The sequence below is a fragment of the Mercenaria mercenaria genome, chromosome 11 (genome assembly GCF_021730395.1).
Source record: "Mercenaria mercenaria strain notata chromosome 11, MADL_Memer_1, whole genome shotgun sequence".
Taxonomy (NCBI): domain Eukaryota; kingdom Metazoa; phylum Mollusca; class Bivalvia; order Venerida; family Veneridae; genus Mercenaria; species Mercenaria mercenaria.
The window spans coordinates 69,722,631-69,746,630 of NC_069371.1; the positions used below are offsets into that span (position 1 = coordinate 69,722,631).

The window sequence follows — 24,000 nt, forward strand, 5'->3', positions numbered from 1 at the left end:
GGCTATGTTTGATCACGGTAACAAACAAATGGTCGCTGCATTTAATCAAAGGAATTTAATTTTAATCAAAGAGCTATAATTGTACATTATAGGTCTTTGATTTAATGAGACATCACACGGAAAACCGATAAAAATAATTTTTATAATTACTTGATTTGAAAAAATTACATGATTCATTTGTTGGGGCTCCAGTTGAAACAAAAGCAGAAAATCGTCTTTGCAACCCGACTGTACAAAAAAGAAAAAAATGGACGGGCAACCACGAATGGTAAAGAAAACCGGAGTGGCACTGTTTATCAAATCGGTCTTTTAAAAAACGTTTCAAAATGAAATTTTGTTTACATCAGAAGAGAACATATAACTTTATCAAAATGTAGTTGCTTATTGAAGTACAATGTAAGTGAAATGAAATATCCGTGGCCAACCCGCGTGACGTTTTGGTACTATACATGCGGGAAATTTGATCTCAGCGTTCAAATAACGTACACATTTGGTCCGCGGCAGAGTATTCTTTAAATACTGAGGCTGTTTAGCAGAGAATATGTGTCGTGTAACTCACTTTGACGCATTGTATTTTATAGAATTCCGTCAAAGAATGAGGAAACATCACAAAGTATCTGCTGTGTATACGGTATCAAAGTCACGTGCATTGGCTTTTAGACTAGTTACGCACACGGTGTCCATGCCTCGTATTATCTCGAAAAAACATCGAAATTTAAACAAATTTAGTAACGATCATACATAACACTGAATAACTGTCTTCATTGTATGGTAACGCGCGGTGACTAGTAACTCAGTTTTAATGCATGACATGCTTATTTCTTTACCCTATCACGTTTTACAAAATATGTTATATTGGGAATTCGGTGGGTGGGGTAGCGCCAATGTCAGGATTTTTGTTTCGGACCGATTGAGTTATCAAAATTTCCGGAGCCCTGCTCTAGTCAGTAAATATTTCGCCCATCTCGTATACAGAAACTGTCTGAACGCTTTAAAATTCTATACTATAATAAATAACTTTAGACTAAATTTTTGGGTAGAATGCACTTAGCGGTCCCCAGAAGTTAAAAATGCGCATGTGCAGCAAGTAAAGGTGTGTGGGGCAAACCGGGGTGTGGGGGCAGCAGCCCCAAACATATTCATCTAAAAATAAAGTTACCCCTTATAACTTTTGATTTCTAAGACATTTTTAACTTGACTACTGTGAAATCATTTAAATTCGCTGGCATGAAATTTCGCGCAAATGTGAAAATGGACTGTTTCGCGCGGGCTTTAATTCACGCATTTTCAATTTTAGAAATGAAAAATAAAATTAAAATTAAAAAATAATAATAGCTCGGTCTTTAATTCGCGCATCGGTCCTAGCGCAAAATACGCGAAAATTCATCCTAAGCGAATAAAATGATTTCACAGTATTCAAAGAATAGGTAGAGCTATTGGACCTGACCATGTGTCTGCATCCGCGTCCGCGTCCTGATTTGGTTAAGTTTTTAAATGTAAGCTGGTATCTCAGTAACCACTTGTGGGAATGGATTGAAACTTCACACACTATTCACTGTGATAAACTGACTACAATAATTGCACAGGTTCCATAAGTCTATTTTGCTTTTCTACAAAATTATGGCCCTTTTTCGACTTATAAATTTTTGGTAAGGTTTTATATGTAAGCTGGTATCTCACTAATGGGAATGGATTGAAACTTCACACACTTGTTCACTGTGATGATCTGACATGCATTGCATAGGTTCCATAACTCTACTTTGCATTTTTACAAAATTATGCCCCTTTTTTGACATAGCAATTTCTGGTTAAGTTTGTGTATATAAGCTGGTACCCACTATTAGGATGGATTGAAACTTCACACATTGTTCACTGTGATGATCTGACATGCATTGCACAGGTTCCATATTAAACTCAGTTCGCTTTTTTACAAAATTATGTCCCTTTTTCCACTTAGCAGTTTTTGGTTAAGTTTTTGTATGTAAGGTCGAAGAAAAAAAATGTTTAGATTCTCATCCAAATTTTGGGAAAAAATGGGGCGGGTGGGCACTTTTTATTTTTTAATTAAGAATAATTTTGAAAAGCAGGTCATTTAGTCATTAAACAGCTTTAAAACAAGGCTTATTTTCATTCAGGATGCCCATAATATTTCTAAAAGTTAAACATGTATGAAGTGTACCAAAAATTATTTTATGATTTTGCACTTAAACATCCATGGCATAATTGTACCATTTACCATGAACCCTTGTGCAATGAAAACAATTGAGACATATACTAGTTTTTCACTGCTCTTAATCATTTTAGGCCAAAGCAAGAGATGCAAGAGAGACTAGGAGGGCATTTCTGACACCTGCTCATAAGTATATTTTGGGTATGGTTGGAAATCATCTCAAACTTGATGTCGGAGCTGCAGAAGAATTGTTACTTGATTCAGAACGGGTGATTGCTAGTTTATTGGACTTATATGTTCTTTCACATTTATTAATTGTTTCAGTATTGTTTTTCCCATTCCTTACAATGATCATAGCTTTATCAAAGCAGGCAGTTCCAATGTTGTCTGAGCGGTGAATTTAATAGGCAAAGCACGTCGCTAAACATGGATGAGTATGGTTTAAAGAAATTTCTTACCATTAAACAGATTAAAAGAAAATGATGGGTGGAACTGGAGCACAAATGAGTTCATTGCAAAACAGTGCATATAATGTTCATTTAACCACAGAGATTTGCCATTTGTCCAAACACTTGGTACAGCTTGGTGGGGAAAGGAAGTTTTATTACATTAATGCATATCTCATCACACTTTCCAGGATCCATAACTGACTTGTTTTGGTGTTGTCAATCTAGCTGTTTTTGCCTCATCTATGTGTCCATTAAAAATTGAGGTGCTTATAATTCAAAAGGATTTCAGCTACAATTACCAAAACTCACATGATTAATTATCAATTCGCTCACGTTGAGTATTATCCTCCATGGCTTAGTAAAGGTGGAGTTTTTCCCCCTTTATCTGTTTGGAGAAAATTGAAATGCTTATAATTCAAAAGCTATTTAAACTATAATCACCAAACTTCACATAATTATTAATTAGTACATGACCTTTCCTCACACATTGTATTATTCCCCTTGACCCTGTAAAAGCAGAGTTTTTCCCCTTTATGTGGTAAAACAAATAAAAATGCTTGTAATTCAAAAAGTATTTCAACTAAAATCACCAAACCTCACTGACACATAATTATGTCTCCCCCAGGAGACATATTGTTTTTGCCCTGTCTGTCCATCCGTCCGTCCGTCCGTACGTCACACTTCATTTCCGAGCAATAACTGGAGAACCATTTGACCTAGACCTTCAAACTTCATAGGGTTGTAGGGCTGCTGGAGTAGACGACCCCTATTGTTTTTGGGGTCACTCCATCAAAGGTCAAGGTCACAGGGGCCTGAACATTGAAAACCATTTCCGATCAATAACTAGAGAACCACTTGACCCAAAATCTTGAAACTTCATAGGATGATTGGTCATGAAGAGAAGATGACCCCTATTGATTTTGGGGTCACTCCGTCAAAGGTCAAGGTCACAGGGGCCTGAACATTGAAAACCATTTCCGATCAATAACTAGAGAACCACTTGACCCAGAATGTTGAAACTTCATAGGATGATTGATCATGCAAAGTAGATGACCCCTATTGATTTTGGGGTCACTCCGTCAAAGGTCAAGGTCACAGGGGCCTGAACATTGAAAACCATTTCCAATCAATAACTAGAGAACCACCTGACCCAGAATGTTGAAACTTCATAGGATGATTGGTCATAAAGAGTAGACAACCCCTATTGTTTTTGGGGTCACTCCGTCAAAGGTCAAGGTCACAGGGGCCTGAACATTGAAAACCATTTCCGATCAATAACTAGAGAACCACTTGACCCAGAATGTTGAAACTTCATAGGATGATTGGTCATGAAGAGTAGATGACCCCTATTGATTTTGGGGTCACTCCGTTAAAGGTCAAGGTCACAGGGGCCTGAACATTGAAAACCATTTCCAATCAATAACTAGAGAACCACCTGACCCAGAATGTTGAAACTTCATAGGATGATTGGTCATAAAGAGTAGACAACCCCTATTGTTTTTGGGGTCACTCCGTCAAAGGTCAAGGTCACAGGGGCCTGAACATTGAAAACCATTTCTGATCAATAACTAGAGAACCACTTGACCCAGAATGTTGAAACTTCATAGGATGATTGTACATGCAAAGTAGATGACCCCTATTGATTTTGGGGTCACTCCATTAAAGGTCAAGGTCACAGGGGCCTGAACATTGAAAACCATTTCCGGTCAGTAACTTGAGAACCACTTGACCCAGAATGTTGAAACTTAATAGGATGATTGATCATAAAGAGTAGATGACCCCTAACGATTTTGGGGTCACTCTGTGAAAGGTCAAGGTCACAGGGGCCCGAACATTGAAAACCATTTCCAGTCAGTAACTTCAGAACCACTTGACCCAGAATGTTGAAACTTAATAGGATGATTGATCATAAAGAGTAGATGACCCCTAACGATTTTGGGGTCACTCTGTGAAAGGTCAAGGTCACAGGGGCCCGAACATTGAAAACCATTTCCGGTCAGTAACTTGAGAACCACTTGACCCAGAATGATGAAACTTCGTAGGATTATTGGTCATGCAGAGTAGATGAACCCTAACAATTTTAGGGTCACTCTGTTAAAGGGCAAGGCCACAGGGGCCTGAACATTGAAAACCATTTCCAATCAATAAATTGAGAACCTCTTGACCCAGAATGTTGAAACTTCATAGGATGATTGTTCATGCAGAGTAAATGACCCTTATTGTTTTTGGGGTCACTCCGTTAAAGGTCAAGGTCACAGGGGCCTGAACATTGATAACCAGTTCCGATCAATAACTTGAGAACCACTTGACCCAGAATGTTGAAACTTCGTAGGATGATTGAACATGCAGAGTAGATGACCCCTATTGATTTTGGAGTCAGTCTAATAAAGGTCAAGGTCACAGTGGCCTGTTCATGTAAAATCATTTTTTGGAAGTAACTTGAGAACCACTTGACCTACAATGTTGAAACTTAATAGGATGATTGGACATGCAGAGTAGATGACCCCTATTTATTTTGAGGTCACTTGATCAAAGGTCAAGGTCACAGGAGCCTGAACAGTGACTTGAGAACCACTAGGCTACTAGTGTTGAAATTTAGCGGGATGACTGGACATGCCAAGTAGATGATCCCTATTGCAGCCAACCATCAGTGTCTGTTTGACTTTCGCTCCTGACCCCTATTGACTTCGTGCCTATAGGACTTTGCATTGGGGGAGACATGCGCTTTTTTACAAAAGCATTTTCTAGTTATTAATTAGCAATTGACCTTTGCTTATATATTGTATTATCCCCCTTGACCCAGTATAGGCAGAGTTTTCCACTTAATTTGATAAAAAAAAAATGAAAATACTCATAAGGCCATCCTTAAAAAATTGTTTGTTTGCAGTAACGCGACCGACTCACGAAAATCGCCGCGACTCAAACAATTTTTTAACCCAAAACTCGGATTTTTTTTTTTATCGGTGCCATGTTTTTATTCTTTCCTGTTTCGTTATTTCTTTTGGGTAACTATTTGTATTTGTATTTATAAGTTTTCCTAGACAGTGTTCGTTGAGGTTCAACTACATGAATGATCAATATGACCGATAAGAAACAAAATATGTGAATGTTAGGCTTTCTGTATACTGCTAATTAACAAGTGACACAAATACGATAATAGGCTGCTCTTCTATGCATTTTTTATCGATTAACTTTTACACATTGATAAATAAATACCTTTGGCAATGACGGACATTATTGTACCAAATACAAACCGCGAGAAGCCCACGTGTCAGTCGGCGCGTGGCATGATTGACATCTGCCAGAAGCTGATTAATATACCAAGCTCCGCCTACTGCCATACTTCCGCTTATGGCGGCGAACAATATTCGAATTCACCGGAATTTTGATTGACAAGGGGCAGTTCTTTCGAACTCGAGACGCATAAAAGAAAATTTCCCCGGGTCAAGCCGACGCACGGGAATTTTTTTTTGTGTGGGTCAGATACGAGTTTTTCTCGATAAGTGAGTGAAAACCCAGAACCTCGGGTCTACCGAACGCCCTGCCGATTTCCTGATATACTACAAAAATTCATGCAAAAAGTTGTTTAAAAAATTCCACATGGACAAATCGTGGTACATAGTGTTATCTGTGCAATACTGCAGACGTATTTAACCAAGTTTTAGATTTGTAAAATAATGATTTTTCTCGTACGTAAAACATCTGGGATAGATAAATTCTTGGATATCTTTCTGTCATAATTTCTCAAACAATTTTGCAAACAAATAATAATTTTAGTTTCGATCTTTTGTCGTTGCATAATCTTTTTAATCTGCCCCGAGGATAAAACTGCAGTGACACTGCACAAGTCACTTGGAAAGAGCACAATAAACGTCAAAAATATTAGACAAACAAAATTTTCTTACCTGAAAATTTATTTATAAAAGTTAAACATCCTTTCAATGGAATGACTAAAACCAGCGAAAGAAATCCATAATGTTTACATTTCTAGATTTTCCTATTTGCATGAAATTAAATTTCCATGGGTCCACTTTTTCCTATTTTTCAAAACCCAGACTTTAGAAACATAGTTATTATTACTGAAACTTTCTGTGACTTACATAATGTAACTGAAATTCATGCAAATTTTTGACACCTGCCATCAGAAACTGGGTTTAATCTGTTTGACAACTGTTTCTTTTAATGTGTGCCGACAGTAGCAGATCAAAGAAGACAAGTATTATGTGTGATGTCATAGTGATGTCACTGCTATTGACATGTATTTAATTCAAGAAGTGACTGTGAAATGCTTTTATGGGTTTTTGTGTTTTGACTTTGAGTGCATTAGCACTGGAAGCTTGATTTATTTTTTGCTGATATAGAATCACACCCTGGTACCGGCGCTCCCAAGTACAGGTGGCACTCACACATACAGCGCTCGATAAGCGATTTTGGAGGAGCGGTGGTGTAAGTATTTTTTATTGTATCTCCGGTAATTCAAATTTTTTTGTAAAATGAAAGATATCTGCGCCCTGGTGAATAATTGATGACTATGCTCTGTGAGTGTCACAACATTTCATCTTGAAATAAACAAACTACGGCGAGTTAAACGTGAACGTTTGACTCAAAAATGTCAAATGTCAAAAAAACACGTAAAATACTCAGTAAATACACCAAATGTATTCATTTTTGATACAGTATCGTATAGTCATATCTTCCTACAATAACCAGTTCCAATTCCAAGACTTAATTTGTTATATTTAAAGAATTACTCGTGTTTAAAGATGGTAAGGGGTTTCAAAACGGCACTCACATGGCACAGGTGTGTATTTTTTTGGCGCTCACCAAGTACAGCTAGAGAAAGGTCTTCAGAAATGTGGAGAAATCGTCAGCTCTAAGGCAACTACAACGGAAAAGAGATGAATCGGACTGGTTGGTTATGTGTGGTAGAGATAACACCACCAAGAACAGTCTGATGTTGGATTAAACAGTAGTTAATGGAACTAGTCATCACGTCTCATGTCTGCTATTAAATCGGAATGACTCACATCAATTCATGAGAAAGCCAAACAAGAACTCGTTAATTGATAAATTCCTTGAATTAATAAGATATTAAATTATGAGCGTCTTTTGAACCTAACAGACATTTTAACAAAATTCTTTAGTGGCTGATATATGCCATTCCGTCTTTCCGCTAATTTTGGGCGCCGATTTATAACGTAAATATCGACTTTTCGCTCAGCGCCCCCACTAATTATCATGTTTTCAATCCACGCTCCCGCCCTGTCTTATTCCTAGTATTTTCTCTATGGAGAATCGCAGACCAAAAGTTTAGATTTAATATGTAAATCGTTGGGGGGAGTCGAGCTAAAACTGGCACATCAGTGGGCTCCGAGCAAGGAGTTGAGGTTTGAAAGGCATAACATTGGTGGGCACCGGGCACCCAGCCGCTTTACATCTTGAATCTCACTGAACGCCAGCACCCTCGCCCCCCCCCCCCCCCCCCCCCCACCTCCCTCCATCCCCATAATCATGTTTTCGCTCCGCACATGTTATCGAATTTTTGCTCGCTAAACACTCCGCGTTTAAATTTTTTTTAATTCTCGTGTTTTCGCTCGACGGAGTCGCGTGGCGAATTGATGAAATGGTATAAATCAGCCACGGTACCGTACAAATCTTCCATTTCTCTGTTATGAGTGTTTACTGAATCTTAAATCTAATAATACAAGTAAAATATTGTTCGTAAGAAGTTCAACATTTATTATACATTCAATGTAGGCGTATGGTAAGTTGTTAAAATTAAAATAAAGAAAAGAATAGAAAACTTGTCAGTCCGTTATAGATGAGTTTTACTAACTCTGTAATCAAACATTTATTCCACACCCCAACAAAAAGTATCGATCTGGCTCTCTCTCTCTATATATATATTTCATACGGATGCTCATAGCATTATACTGGTACTCAGAAACGTTGAGATTGACCTGAAATATTGTTTAGTAACGGCGTTTAACCAAACGCATACGCACGCACAAACGCACGCAAGCACACACATATCTTCTTGCAAACCTTACCGTCCACTGATCCCACTGAGAATGTTTTGAAGCACGTTTTTCATTTTTCAACGAAATCCTAGGACATATAAAATTTCAGCATTTATCAGTTTTCAACAAGCTTTTTCATAAAAAATAATGTTAAAATATTGTCGCCGTAAGTTTTAACATAAAAAGGTCGACTTCTAGAGTCAGTTTTTTAACGGTATAAAGATTTATGATCATATATACAGACACAACAACAAGGCCTACATTTCTGAAGACTTTTCTCTAGCTGTACTTGTTGAGCGCCAAAAAAATTAACACCTGTGCCATGTGAGTGCCGTTTTGAAACCCCATAACCATCTTTAAACACGAGTCATTCTTTAAATATAACAAATTAAGTCTTGAAATTTGAACTGGTTATTGTAGGAAGACATGACTATACGATACTGTATCAAAAATGAATACATTTGGAGTATTTACTGAGTATTTTACGTGCTTTTTTTGACATTTGACATTTTTGAGTCAAACGTTCACGTTTACCTCGCCGTATTTTGTTTATTTCAAGATGGAATGTTGTGACACTCACAAAACATAGTCACCAATTATTCATCAGGGCGCAGATATCTTTCATTTTAAGAAAAGTTTTGAATTTCCGGAGATACAATTAAAAAATACTTAAACCACCGCTCCTCCAAAATCGCTTATCGAGCGCTGTATGTGTGAGTGCCACCTGTACTTGGGAGCGCCGGTACCAGGGTGTGAGAATTAACCTAGCTTTTTTTAATTGTATTCATATTCAGATTAGGCTTTTCTTGGTTAAGGCAATCATTGCAAGAGAGAAAAAAACTTTAATTTGCAGTTTAATCACATTAGATTCACAAGGATAAGAAATTAGGTTTACATTGATAAGTATATTTAGTTCCATTTTCAACTTGCATGTCATGGCGCTATTAAAAATCTTTCCGCGTTTCCCTAAAATCACTCCACCTCTCTCTAAAATCTCTCCACTTCTCCATAATCTTAGCTGAGGAAGAAATGACTTCTCCCTAAAATATTAACATTGCTTAAGCCCTGAGTAAACAATGTAAAACAATTAAGTATTGTCTTAAAATTACATGATACATAGGCTTTGAAGGAGTGCGGGTGCTAGTAATCAGACTCAAGTCTACAGGGTATTAAAATATCAAAGATTTTGCTATGTACTTCAATGCTGAATCCTAAGGAATGTAATGTTTTTTTTATTACCCTAGCCAGTGCAAGGACATTCAAAAGGTCTGGCCAATTATTTTTGTTTAATATATTGATAATCTTAAATTTTTAAGTTCATATGGAGATAATAAGCTCTGTTTCTGACTGGTGTCAGGCTATCTGTTGTTTTTATTGTTATTAAAAAGGTGATATTACTAGTAATATTAGTATTCATACTATGTGAAAACTACCACCCTTGCAGATATGTTACAATCAAGTTAGCATTCTACAGAGAAGTGTTAGTACCCAGAAGGTGTACATACCAGAGGGTTAAAAAGAAAATGCAGGTGTTGTACAATTAGCATACAAAAAAAAAAAAAAGAAAAAAAAAAATCCCTACCTACCTACTCACACTAAAAATTCTGGGTCGCGTTACTGCAAACAAACAATTTTTTAAGGATGGCCTAATTCAAAAATTATTTCAATAAGAATTAACCATCCTCACATTATGACTGAGAAGCCAGGTTTTTTTTCCCCTTCATAATAGGCCCATTGATAGGCCCCTTCCCCTCTGAAAATTTCTTTTAATTCCCCAAAAATTGACTTTACGTTAGGTTATTCCCCTTTGCCGAAATACAAAGTAATCCATTGATTGATCTTCATCACATTTTACCCAAATACAGATCACTATAGGGTGGTGGTGTATGCATATCATTTATTTTATGCTAACTGATGAAATACTGTGTCTCACTTCAAAGCTGAGTTGCAAATTGTTTACGCACAACGAGCAAGCAACAGCGTACAAAATGGTAGTTTTCTCCCTACCCGAATAAACCTCGCACATTTTTAGCACCAAAGACTTCCCGTTAAAACACACCAAGCACACCCTGCCAGTTAAAAATAACGTTACAACCAGTCAGAACAGGCTAAATGCAAACCAACGAGACAGCAAATACGGTTCAGTCCTACTTAGTTACATACAGTTTTGCTATATTTTTTTTTTTTTTTGCTTTCACAAATTACCTTCGCCTGCCATGATTTTCCATACCCAAATATAAACAAGCAGCTATGGTAGATGATGATAATTTACCAAGTTAAAATTAAATAGCAACTGATAAGTAACTAAGTAGGATTAAACTTGATTTTTATTTTCGTTAGTTTGCATTTAGCCTATTCTGACCACTTTATATTGTATCCTAAGTATGTTACTGCCATCTGTTGTCCGTTTCGCAACTTTAAGGACAAAAATCATTAATTGAAGTCATATAATGCATAAATACTTTTCATAGAGTTTACTTATTTCTGGCTTTATTCTAGGATATGAATATATTTGAATCATTCATGAACAAAGATGGCATCAGATGTCTCAAGTTTTACTATCAAGAGGCTCCCATGCCAAGTTTAGAAGGTAAATATGGAAATGTGTTTGTTCATAGTGTCCAACTTAATTTCTTATTTTCTGGCTTGTTCATCCCCCGCCGTGGTGGAGGGATTATAGGAGTGGTCTGCGTCCGTCCGTCCGTCCGTCTGTAACAAAATTGTATCCGGTCCATATCTCCTAAACCCCTTGAAGGGTTTTCATGAAACTTGGGTCAAATGATCACCTCATCAAGACAATGTGCAGAACCCATGAGTCAGCCTTGTTGGTTCAAGGTCAAGGTCACAACTCAAGGTCAAAGGTTTGAGCCTGCCATTTCGTGTCCGCTCTATATCTCATAAGGCCTGCCCGCTTAGCTCAGTAGGTAAGAGCGTTGGTCTACGGATCGCGGGGTCGAGAGTTCGATCCTTGGGCGGGGCGTATGTCCTCTGTGACTATTTGATAAACGACATTGTGTCTGAAATCATTAGTCCTCCACCTCTGACTCATGTGGGGAAGTTGGCAGTTACTTGCGGAGAACAGGTTTGTACTGGTACAGAATCCAGGAAGACCGGTTAGGTTAACTGCCCGCCGTTACATGACTGAAATACTGTTGAAAAATGGCGTTAAACCCAAAAACAAACAAACAAACAAATATCTCATAAACTCCTTGAAGGAATTTTATAAAACTTGGGTCAAATGATCACCTCATCAAGACGATGTGCAGAACCTATGAGTCAGCCATGCCGGCTCAAGGTCAAGGTCACAACTTAGGGTCAAAGGTTTTGAGCCTTCCATTTTGTGTCCGCTCTATATTTTCTAAACTCCTTGAAGGATTTTCATGAAACTTGGGTCAAATGATCACCTCATCAAGACGATGTGCAGAATCCATGGGTCAGCCTTGTCGGCTCAAGGTCAAGGTCACAACTCAAGGTTAAACCCCTTGAAGGAATTTTATCAAACTTGGGTCAAATGATCACCTCATCTGGACGATATGCAGAACCCATGAGTCAGTCATGCCCGCTCAAGGTCAAGGTCACAACTTAGGGTCAAAGATTTCAGCCTTCCATTTCGTGTCTGCTCTATATCTCCTAAACCCCTTGAAGGAATTTTATAAAACTTGGGTAAAATGATTACCTCATCAAAACGATGAGCAGAAATTATGAGTCAACTATGCCAGCTCAAGGTCAAGGTCACAACTAAGGGTCGAAGGTTTGAGCCTTCCATTTTGTGTCCACTCTGTATCTCTTGAAGGATTTTCATCAAACTTGGGTCAAATGATCACCTCATCAAGAACTCATGAGTCAGCCATGTCAACTCAAGGTCAAGATCACAACTGAAGGTCAAAGGTTTCAGCTCTGTATCTCCTTGAAGGATTTTCATGAAACTTGGGTCAAATGATCACCTCATCAAGACGTTGTGCAGAATTCATGAGTCAGCCATGTCAGTTCAAGGTCAAGGTCACAGCTAAAATCAAAGGTTTACCCTTTCACTATCCATAGCAGTGGCGGGGGATTTAGCTGTCTTATAGACTGCCTTGTTAAATTATGTCTTCAGTGGAGCCCTGTTGTTTTAGCATTCTAGAGTCCACCCTTCAGCATGTCTTATCTCTAATACTCCATGCCACATTTCAGTGAAATATTGCAGAAGTGGTTGGCCTAGTTGTGTATATTGTCTGGACTTTTCATGGGAGAGATATTGTTTTTGCCTTCTATGCCTCTCTGTCTGTCTTTATATATAATATAGTGCTAACAGTACAGCAGGGTAAGAGCCAGTACAGGCATTCCATTATGTGCTAAAAGGTATTTTTGTTGCAAGCTGAAACTTTTAGCAGTATCCTGATAAATAATATAACATCCATAAACTGCATTTAATTTTTCAGAGTGTGGGAGAACTGTACCTGGTGTTGCCAAGGGAACTATTGTGAATAGATTGTTTATTACCAGTGGAACTGGAGAGAAACTTAGTGGTATCTGTTTGTATTTCATCCGTACAAGAATGGATGTAAACATCACTATCAAAAATGTTGCGGAGGTAAAAATGGCTTGGTTGATTGTAATTCATATGTAAAAGTGTTGTAAAATCAGAACCCAAACAAAAATGATCATTGAATCAAACTGGAAGGGATGTTTTGATTCACAACTGGACCTTAGTCAGATCTAAAATAATTGATGGTCCTCCACTTTCCTTTTGGTAGCTTAGTCTGAATTGCTTTAGTCAAGAATTCTGTTATTATTTATCATGCAACCAAAAACTTTATTCATGGTTGTGCTGTTCTCACTAGAAAGTATTGTTGTTGCCTTTTGAAAACGAGTTGACAACCTGACCAAACTTTCAGCAGTATCTTTTTCATCAAAAATAAGACAGTATGATCTGAAATTGATAGATGTAGATTTGTTAATGTTATGTTTATCATCACTGGCAACTGCTAGAATTGCAGCTAGTTGCTCAGATCTGGTAACATGGCAAGACTACGGTTCCACCTGGTTGGAACATTGTTGAGTAATTAGTCATTTTAAGGTGAGTATGAAAGTTCCTGTTTGGCAAGCAGGCATTCACTGACCTGTGGACTAGTGAGAAATGATAACAATGTTCCAAGTATTTAGGACTCAGCTGAATTCAGTTGATGCCTGTTAGAGCAAAAGCACTCTCATTCTAACAACTGCCTTTATCTAGTTTGCAGCATTATCTGTAAGCAGGTGACACAGGAACATACCTCACTTTCAAGCATTTTCAAGGGGCATCGTGTCATATATCAGTCTTGTAAATTTTTGTTAAAAAATCTTCAGTTACTTATTAACTTGGATATAGGTAGATTTATTACTACAGATCGTATATTAACCCTTATCATGCTGAACATGATGATTCTGTCTTTGTGACCAGTGCAGACCATGATCAGCTTGCATATCCATGCATTCTGATCATGGTCTGCACTGTTTGCCATTCAATCAGTATTTTTGGTATGCACCCCTTTTAAAAGTTAATGGTACTGTCCAAACTGAAAGATGGACAAGTTCATCATAGAAATTCAGCAGGGTAAGGGTTAATGTAATTATTATGTAGGGCTCTGTAGGCACAAAATAGTATGAAACTTCTGGAAAAAAAACTACATTCTAGAAGTCAAAAATTTTAATGGCTGAAGATACTTGTTCTTTTGACATGGGCCTCATAAATAAATTTATAAAGTTCATCCAAGTAGTCCTAAGTATTATATATCAGTTCCCGTAAGATAGTGAAATTTATATGTTAACAATGAATTTACAGGAGGTTAACTTTGGTGCTTTGGACATAAAAGACTGTGATGGTATACTGGGCATGTTTGAGATGGTTATGGCTAAAGTTTTCCAGCCAATGATAGAAGGATTTAATAGATGGGGAGAACTGAGCGCTACTCCTAATGGACGCAAAACCATTCAGAAGTTCCTAGATACTACATCAGGATTTGTTGGCTATATGCAAAGTATGTATCATATTAGGAGCAGGCTTTTATTTAAGCTCAGCTGTAGGAACTGAAGTATATGAAGAGCTATCATACCCAACCCAGCATCTGCATCTGCAGCCTTGTCAAAGGTTTGAAGCACTTTCACCTTTTCCCTAATATATTCTGTTCCTGATTTCCGCATGCTAGGTTTTATTCTCTTTAACTGTCTTCATATAGATGTAATATTATATGCACTGTACTTAATAAATGGCAGGCTCTGACCAGCAGACAGATTTTCAGAAGGACAAATAAATCCTGAAAGCTGACCTTCAAAAATTCAGAATTGTCTATCTTAATTTATAAATGTAATCTGCAGAAGATGTGATTGTAGTTGTACTGAGGAATTTCTACGTTACAAAACAAAAATGCATTGTAATTAGTGATGAGAATCGGACAGCTGAAGCAGAATCGATTAATTGGTCCAATTCTGATCTCTCTCCGATTCGATTAATCGAAAGAATCGGAACCGAAAGATCAAGTATACAGACTTTTGTAATGTGGCAATATGGTAGTAACAGCAAATCTTTCTCAAGACTTTCAGATTATTGTATGACTACTTTTATTACTTTTTATGAAGAGTTCTATGACACAGCTGCTGTACTGTACAGCCTTTAGCAACTGTTGGGAAATTATGGCCCAGTTGTTCGAATCTTTAACTGGCTGTTAACCTATCTGCTGGTTAGATCTTTATTCAAAATATTTGTCTTGATGGGATTTTTTTTTATTTCACTATAAAGGCAGTCCTTAACTCAAAGATTTGTTTTTCAAATTCTCCAAAAATGCCGACATATAGCCTTAAAAATAACCAACCAATAGCTTAACCAGCTGTTCAAAGGTTGGAACAAATAAGTCCAAACTGCGATCTGGGAGGAACTATTGGACCAAATGCAAAAGTAAATAGAATTCATATTTTCTCTATGACTCAAGGCCTGGGATTCAAGTCATGCTAGATGCACTGCCAAATTTGATACGGAATATATGCTGGGGACATTGCTTGCAGGTCTGGAATTAGTTTAACATATTTTTTTTAAGTAAATCCACTATTTTGTATTGAAGGAATTATAAAAGCTTGTCAAATAAAATCTGATAATTATTTCCAATTAGAAAAAAAGTGGGTGGGCTACCTTCATTTATGTACGCTTTAAAGCATATTTTGCAAACAGCTCTAGTAGTATCAAGGTTTTCCTTAAAAGGAGCCAACACCCGGTATTCAGGCATCATGCAGAACCCAAAATATTTCAAGGCGTCTGATTTTTTACTGCCGGGGCAACAAAATTTATATTGTTGTTACGATCATGACAGCTGGCCTGACAGCGTTCTCCAATTTAAAGAGCAGGTATTTTGAAATACTAACCCAAAGATTATAAAGAGCAAAAGTATTTAAGCTAAACAACGAGAAGTATCTGAAAAAGTCCTCAAAGCAATGGTTCAATTTTTTAACAAAATCAGTGACTAGAATCGATTCTTTTTGGTCAGAATCGATGTTGCCGACTTCGAAACTTTGGCGATGATTATTCGAACATCAGCGACAATCGGAACATCACTAATTGTAATGTCATGAAAAGAACAATGTATACTTGAAAATCAAAGTTATTTTTAAAAGAGATCTGAATAAGTTTTTGTCATTAACAGTATGTTCATAGATACCACCCAAACTTGTTGGGACCCCTTGATTCCATGTAGAATAATTCAGTTGCTAAATATTTGAATCAAAAAGTGTAAAATTATTTTTCACAAATCCAGTCAATATTATGCTTTTTATTACACGATTCTAGAGAAAACAATGCTTAAACTTTTTCACAGTTTAAGAATGCTTGTTTTTAACAAATAAAGGGCCTGTTTAAAGTTTTAGGGAAAAAAGGCACTGAACAGGGGCATTTGGCTCTTTAAATCAGGGGTCCTCTTGCATCTTAATAAGGTGCTCTCTTCATTTTATTCAGTTGTGTCACTTAATTCATTTTTGGGACCTCTACAGCTAAAAAAAAAAATAAAATACCTTGTTGGATCTTCATAGGACTTGGTCTGTAGCATTTTTATAAAGTTCTCTGTAAACTTCAGATAGAGGCATTTGGCAAGTTTGTACAAATAAGGGCACTTGACTTCTTATATGTATTTTATACTGAATACAGAAATCTACTCAACTCCAGCACATTCCATGTACCAACATGAAATATGGTAAAGATTATCAACATCAAGTGGACATATGACTATCTTGTCGAATTTTCCTGACTCATTACTCTTTTTGTAGTAAGTCCTTTTTTGATGGTATTAAAATGGTGTTACAGGCATGTTCAGGAGGGGGATCCAGACATTTGCCCCCCAATAAAAAAGTGGACTGCAGGACATTTGCCCCCCAGTTGAAATGGTAGATAGGACATTTTCCCCCCAGTGCTTATTTCTGAAACGGACATTTGTCCCCCAATATTTTTGTCCCCTAGTGATTTTTTAGGAACTTAGTAGAAGATAATTATCATATTGTAGATAACAATGTCTTTGTTTCTTACATCTTTCTAGTAGATAATTGCCAAATTAATAAGTTTGAGTGTTAAAAACATTGCACAAATTAAAAAATTATAACATATATTGTCATGAGCACTTTTATAACTCAATAATAGGCTATTATCTACCTTTACACCTGAATGTAATTAACATATTCATCAAATTTTTATCAATAAAATAGTTGTTTTTTTGGACTGAAAATTGCCTTTTAGAGTAATTTTGATAATAAAACAACATAAAACACAGTATATCTACTGGCATATAGGACAAAAATATTGGGGTGCAAATGTCCATTCTAAAAAGAAGAAGTCGGGGGGGGGGGGGGGGGGGGGGGGGGGGGGGGGGGGGGGGGGGGGGGGAATGTCCTATCTGCCATTTCAACAGGGGGGCAAATGTCCGTTAGTACATTTTTTCATTGGGGGGCAAATGTCCTACAATCGTTCAGGAGGGCATGTGTTACACAATGTTAATATCATTCTTTTAAAGTTAATACCTAAACTATTTTAAATACCTAGGTGCTCAAGCAAATGCTGGTGAAGGTGTAAGACTAGTTGAATATACTGGAGACAAAGTGAATCTGTATGCAATCAAGGAGTTAAATGAGTGTATAAATCTAGCATCTGACCCTGATGTTGTCAGTGACATGGAGGATCTTACCAGTCAGTGGTGTAAACAGATTGAACAGGTAATTTCTCTTTTCCGCAGCTGAAGCCACACTGCCATTTTGGGAACATTTGAAATAGTTTACAAGAGTTTAGAATTATTTTAAAAGAAGAAAACAAATATGAATGGGAATATTTTGTGGTAGCAGAATAATTGTCATGAAGTTTATATGGGCAAAACCCTGGTGCATTTTAAAAAGATGGCTGAAAAGAGTTGGCAGATAAAGTTGTGAAAGTACAATAATTCAGGGTCATAATTTTCCATCTGTTCCATCTGCTTTTTTAGCTCACCTGTCACAAAGTGACAAGGTGAGCTTTTGTGATCGCGCAGTGTCCGTCCGTCGTCCGTCCGTGCGTGCGTGCGTGCGTGCGTCCGTCCGTCCGTAAACTTTTGCTTGTGACCACTCTAGAGGTCACATTTTTCATGGGATCTTTATGAAAGTTGGTCAGAATGTTCATCTTGATGATATCTAGGTCAAGTTCGAAACTGGGTCACGTGCCATCAAAAACTAGGTCAGTAGGTCTAAAAATAGAAAAACCTTGTGACCTCTCTAGAGGTCATATATTTCACAAGATCTTCATGAAAATTGGTCAGATTGTTCACCTTGATGATATCTAGGTCAAGTTTGAAACTGGGTTACGTGCCATCAAAAACTAGGTCAGTAGGTCTAAAAATAGAAAAACCTTGTGACCTCTCTAGAGGCCATATATTTCACAAGATCTTCATGAAAATTGGTCAGAACGTTCACCTTGATGATATCTAGGTCAAGTTCGAAACTGGGTCACGTGCCGTCAAAAACTAGGTCAGTAGGTCTAAAAATAGAAAAACCTTGTGACCTCTCTAGAGGCCATATATTTCACAAGATCTTCATGAAAATTAGTCAGAACGTTCACCTTGATGATATCTAGGTCAAGTTCGAAACTGGGTCACGTGCCCTCAAAAACTAGGTCAATAGGTCAAATAATAGAAAAACCTTGTGACCTCTCTAAAGGCTATATTTTTTATGGGATCTGTATGAAAGTTGGTCTGAATGTTCATCTTGATGATATCTAGGTCAAGTTCGAAACTGGGTCATGTGCGGTCAAAAAATAGGTCAGTAGGTCTAAAAATAGAAAACCCTTGTGACCTCTGTAGAGGCCATATATTTCACAAGATCTTCATGAAAATTGGTCAGAACATTCACCTTGATGATATCTAGGTCAAGTTCGAAAGTGGGTCACGTGCCATCAAAAACTAGGTTAGTAGATCTAAAAATAGAAAAACCTTGTGACCTCTCTAGAGGCCATATATTTCACAAGATCTTCATGAAAGTTGGTCAGAACATTCACCTTGATGATATCTAAGTCAAGTTCAAAACTGGGTCACGTGCTTTCAAAAACTAGGTCAGTAGGTCAAATAATAGAAAAACCTTGTGACCTCTCTAAAGACCATATTTTTCATGGGATCTGTATGAAAGTTGGTCTGAACATTCATCTTGATGATATCTAGGTCAGGTTCGAAACTGGGTCATGTGCGGTCAAAAACTAGGTCAGTAGGTCTAAAAATAGAAAAACTTTGTGACCTCTCTAGAGGCCATATATTTCATGAGATCTTCATGAAAATTGGTCAGAATGTTCACCTTGATGATATCTAGGTCAAGTTCGAAAGTGGGTCACGTGCCTGTAAAAACTAGGTCAGTAGGTCAAATAATAGAAAAACCTTGTGACCTCTCTAGAGGCCATATTTTTCATGGGATCTGTATGAAAGTTGGTCTGAATGTTCGTCTTGATGATATCTAGGTCAAGTTCGAAAGTGGGTCACGTGCCATCAAAAACTAGGTCAGTAGGTCAAATAATGGAAAAACCTTGTGACCTCTCTGAAGGCCATATTTTTCATGGGATCTGTATGAAAATTTGTCTGAATGTTCATCTTGATGATATCTAGGTCAAGTTCGAAACTGGGTCATTTGCGGTCAAAAACTAGGTCAGTAGGTCTAAAAATAGAAAAACCTTGTGACCTCTCTAGAGGCCATACTTGTGAATGGATCTCCATAAACATTGGTCAGAATGTTCACCTTGATGATATCTAGGTCAAGTTCGAAACTGGGTCACGTGCCATAAAAAACTAGGTCAGTAGGTCAAATAATAAAAAAACCTTGTGACCTCTCTAGAGGCCATACTTTTCATGGGATCTGTATGAAAGTTGGTCTGAATGTTCATCTTGATGATATCTAGGTGAAGTTTGAAACTGGGTCAACTGCGGTCAAAAACTAGGTCAGTGGGTCTAAAATTATTAAAATCTTTTGACCTCTCTAGAGGCCATATTTTTCAATGGATCTTCATGAAAATTGATCTGAATGTTCACCTTGATGATATCTAGGTCAGTTTGGAAACTGGGTCACGTGCGGTCAAAAACTAGGCCAGTAGGTATAAAAATAGAAAAACCTTGTGACCTCTCTAGAGGCCATATTTTTCATGAGATCTTCATGAAAATTAGTGAGAATGTTCACCTTGATGATATCTAGGTAAAGGTCAAAACAGGGTCACTTACTTTCGAAAACTAGGTCAATAGGTCAAATAATAGAAAAACCTTGTGACTTCTCTAGAGACCATATTTTTCAATGGATCTTCATGAAAATTGGTCAGAATTTTTATCTTGATAATATCTAGGTCAAGTTCAAAACTGGGTCACATGAGCTGAAAAACTAGGTCACTATGTCAAATAATAGAAAAAACGACGTCATACTCAAAACTGGGTCATGTGGGAAGAGGTGAGCGATTCAGGACCATCATGGTCCTCTTGTCTTTTTATTAAAACTTTATACTTCCATGAATACATATCAGCATGGAAAATTTTACCCCCCCGTCACACACTAACAACTTTTTAAATAAATCAGTGTTCGAAATTCACGGTAGTCCGACAGCCCGTGGCTACCAAATTTCAGCTCGGGCTACCGATTTTCCACAGGTACAAGCCCAACGGGGCTACCAAATTTTCCTCATTTGTTTAAAAAAAAACATGCTAATTAAACGAGTACTGCATCGTGATTTTCCAGACTGAGAAACGCTTATGGAATTATTGGTTTTTGCACTCATGGGTGTTGACAATCAAACACAGTGTCAAAGACGTAACCGCAGCTCTGATTGGCTGAATACAATCACCTCTAGCGTAACGGATAATTTGATTAGCTTTCACACTTCTCGCGAAAATCTCACAAGTACCTGCAGTAGGTGGAGCTTAAATTATGCTATCAGCGTGTGTGTAATCATGGTTCGCATAGGCCTTGAAAAGTCCTTGAATTTGATGCCTACTCCTTGAAAACTACTTGAATTTTGTAACAGTCAGAAACTACTTGAAAACTACTTGAATTTAGGAAAAAACGTACAAAAGATGGCAAATAGTCCTTAAATTTGTCGGGTGTGAAGTGAAAACGGACAAACATTATAAACGGACCAAAATAAACTAAAAAAACGACAAAAATAACAACAACCGTTACCGCCATTAGGGCCTGCCACGGAGTCGGCGATAGTACGGTACGGTACTGTACTTTACGGGTTTTATGCTCTTTCAAGTAATTTTCACACTGTGTAATTTATCCGCGATGCATAAGGTCATTTTTCCAGGAAGAAAAACATGAGTTCTAAAATGTACATTTGTGTCTTTTCGCAAAAGTGGCTTACTGATGACAATTATAAACATTGGCTACGGGAATTCAAAGGCGAAAAACGAAAATGCCTTTGTGTTTTTTGTGACAACATAATCGACATCGCTGCTATGGGAGGAAGTGCATAATTTAAAATCACATTCCAAAAGCGAAAAACATAAAAACAGCTCTGCCATTAGAAGTTCGACTGAAACAGTTGATGCTTTTTTCGCTCCTAAGCATGTAAGAGAGTCAACACAGGATATAAATAATAACAACTTGACAATACCGCCCCGCCCCCACCTACTGCAGGGTTCGAATTTAAGCTCGCATACTCGCGAAATGCTAGTGCAAATTTCAAACTGCGAGGTGAGATTTCAGACACCAGCATTTTTTTGGGAGTGAAAATTTTTGGCTGAATAATGTGCATTTCTAACGGTCGTCTCGATCTTACACTGTTCTTTCTTTAACAACTTGCAGTCATTGCAGCGCATTGTCATTTGCAGAACGAATTTCGGAGCACTCTTTCATCTTTCGTCATAAACTGAAGTTTACACTCGATACATGTCCCGTGCGCATGTCTTTTCAACTGCTGACAAGTACCTGTGCTAATTTTGATGACGTTTACGGCATCCGGTGGGTTTTTTGGTAATCTATAATAAGTTACTATTTACAAAGCGCAGATACGATTGGCTTGACTCGTCACTTGGATGTTTGTGTTAATGTTGTAATAAAGTGACAAGTCGCGGAAAATGCAAGTTGTTTTTTCATTTAGCAAGTTAAAAAAAAATACCACTTGCAAAAAAAATGCAAGTAGAAAATCTGGCTAAATTCGAACCCTGTACTGTGAAAATGCATAAATCTTGTGTTACATTGTTTAATTTTGTCCTAAATTGGATTTAAATTGGTTATTTCATGTCTCAGCAACAGTGACATTGCGCCCATTTTAGTCCTTGAAAATGGAGGAAGACTACTTGAAAACTACTTGAATTTTTTTTGGGAAGGTCTGTATGAACCATGGTAATGTGTATTCAGCACTCGGTATTACATCTTACAAATTGTCAACAGTCCGAGTTGCAGTAATTGGTGAGTGCGGATCCTAAAAATTCGGGCATAATAGTTTAGATTTCGTTTTGGCAAGGAGTGTCATGTCCGATGCTTTTGGACTCTGACGATGCTGATCTGGACTGGTGTATTTCGAGTTAAAATTTTTCAAAAACATGGCAAAATGTACTGTATGTCTTTTTTATTACTTCAAACATGCATAGAGATGTCTGTTAAACAAAATGTTATATGGTGCAAAAATTATGTATTTTAAGGTGTTAAAGTTCGGGCTAGTGAAATTGGTGTTGGGCTTGGAAAATTTTTAATCTGGTAGCCCGAACGGGCTATTGGATTCAAATCTGAATTTCGTACACTGTAAATGTTTTATTTTCTATCAATATTTATTATCAACATTTGATGTTTTATACCCTCACCCAGTCACCCTCTACTCCCATTCATTATTTATCAACATGTGAAGTTGTACCCCCTCACCCTCAACGTTCCAGATTTTTTACTTGATTGTGCTCTGTTAAGGATCTGTCTTTTGCCATTCCTCGCCACAAACCTATCCAGCGGAGGATACCAATTCATCGTCTTTGCTTGTTTCTAATGTAAATGGTTGCTTGAATCATTTAGATACTGGCAGAGAGTGATCAGATGCGTAAAGAGGCAGATGATACTGGGCCTATAGCAGAGTTAGATCACTGGCGGCAGCTGACCGCACGGTTTAATGCTCTGTTAGATCAGATCAAGTCACACAAGTGCAGAATGGTCATAAATATTGTACATATTGCGAAATCTAGAGTGATGAAGGTAACAGTTGCTTCTAAATTATGTTATTCAGCGAGTTTCAGAGTCTTAATAAAGTTTGGTAATGTAAGTTCAGTTATTTGGAACTAATAGCTGCAGCTGCATATGTCCAGGTTTGCCACTACAATAGTAAGACTAATCATCATTTCGCTTGCGTATTGTTCAATATGAAATTTTAGATTGTTTAAAAATATATCTTCATGTCTAGAAAGAAATAAAACTTCAGTCTTAAAAAGTTTGAGTTTGTTTTACATATTGCATATATATTATTTTTCTTTGATCACATTACATCTTTTAAGTTAATGTTTCCATTTTAATTAAAAAATTTGGCTATAAATGTCAACTTTAAAGCCAGTTTCAAAATGTAACCAATATTTAATGCTAGATCTGTTCATTTGTTTCAGAAATGGAAAGAGTTGGATAAAAGGATCACAGACAGTGCAAATGAAGCCAAGGATAATGTTAAATATCTGTACACACTAGAAAAATACTGTGATCATCTCTACAGGCAAGACCCAGTAAGTATTGTTGATTTCAGTAAAATCTGTTGATTGATGAATCATTATCATCAGTTCTGATTAAAATCAGATACATAGATTATGGTCAAAAATAGTCCTTACAGTAAAATATTGACTAATAAAACTCAGGTATTTTGTTGGTTTTACAATATTGCCCTCTGGCTAGGTCAGTATTTCACCTTTTT

At 37.2% G+C, this 24,000-nt stretch overlaps 1 protein-coding gene across 1 annotated transcript in view; it reads left to right on the forward strand.

The window, feature by feature from the left end:
• Positions 1 to 24,000, forward strand: part of LOC123532722 (dynein axonemal heavy chain 8-like) — a 330,542-nt gene that overhangs the window by 18,042 nt on the left and 288,500 nt on the right. Inside the window, exons 3-9 of the mRNA XM_053518182.1 lie at positions 2,305 to 2,439; positions 11,139 to 11,229; positions 13,061 to 13,212; positions 14,443 to 14,638; positions 17,674 to 17,843; positions 23,124 to 23,300; positions 23,702 to 23,815. Of these exons, the coding sequence (XP_053374157.1) occupies positions 2,305 to 2,439; positions 11,139 to 11,229; positions 13,061 to 13,212; positions 14,443 to 14,638; positions 17,674 to 17,843; positions 23,124 to 23,300; positions 23,702 to 23,815 (1,035 nt within the window). The remainder of the gene's footprint in view (positions 1 to 2,304; positions 2,440 to 11,138; positions 11,230 to 13,060; positions 13,213 to 14,442; positions 14,639 to 17,673; positions 17,844 to 23,123; positions 23,301 to 23,701; positions 23,816 to 24,000) is intronic.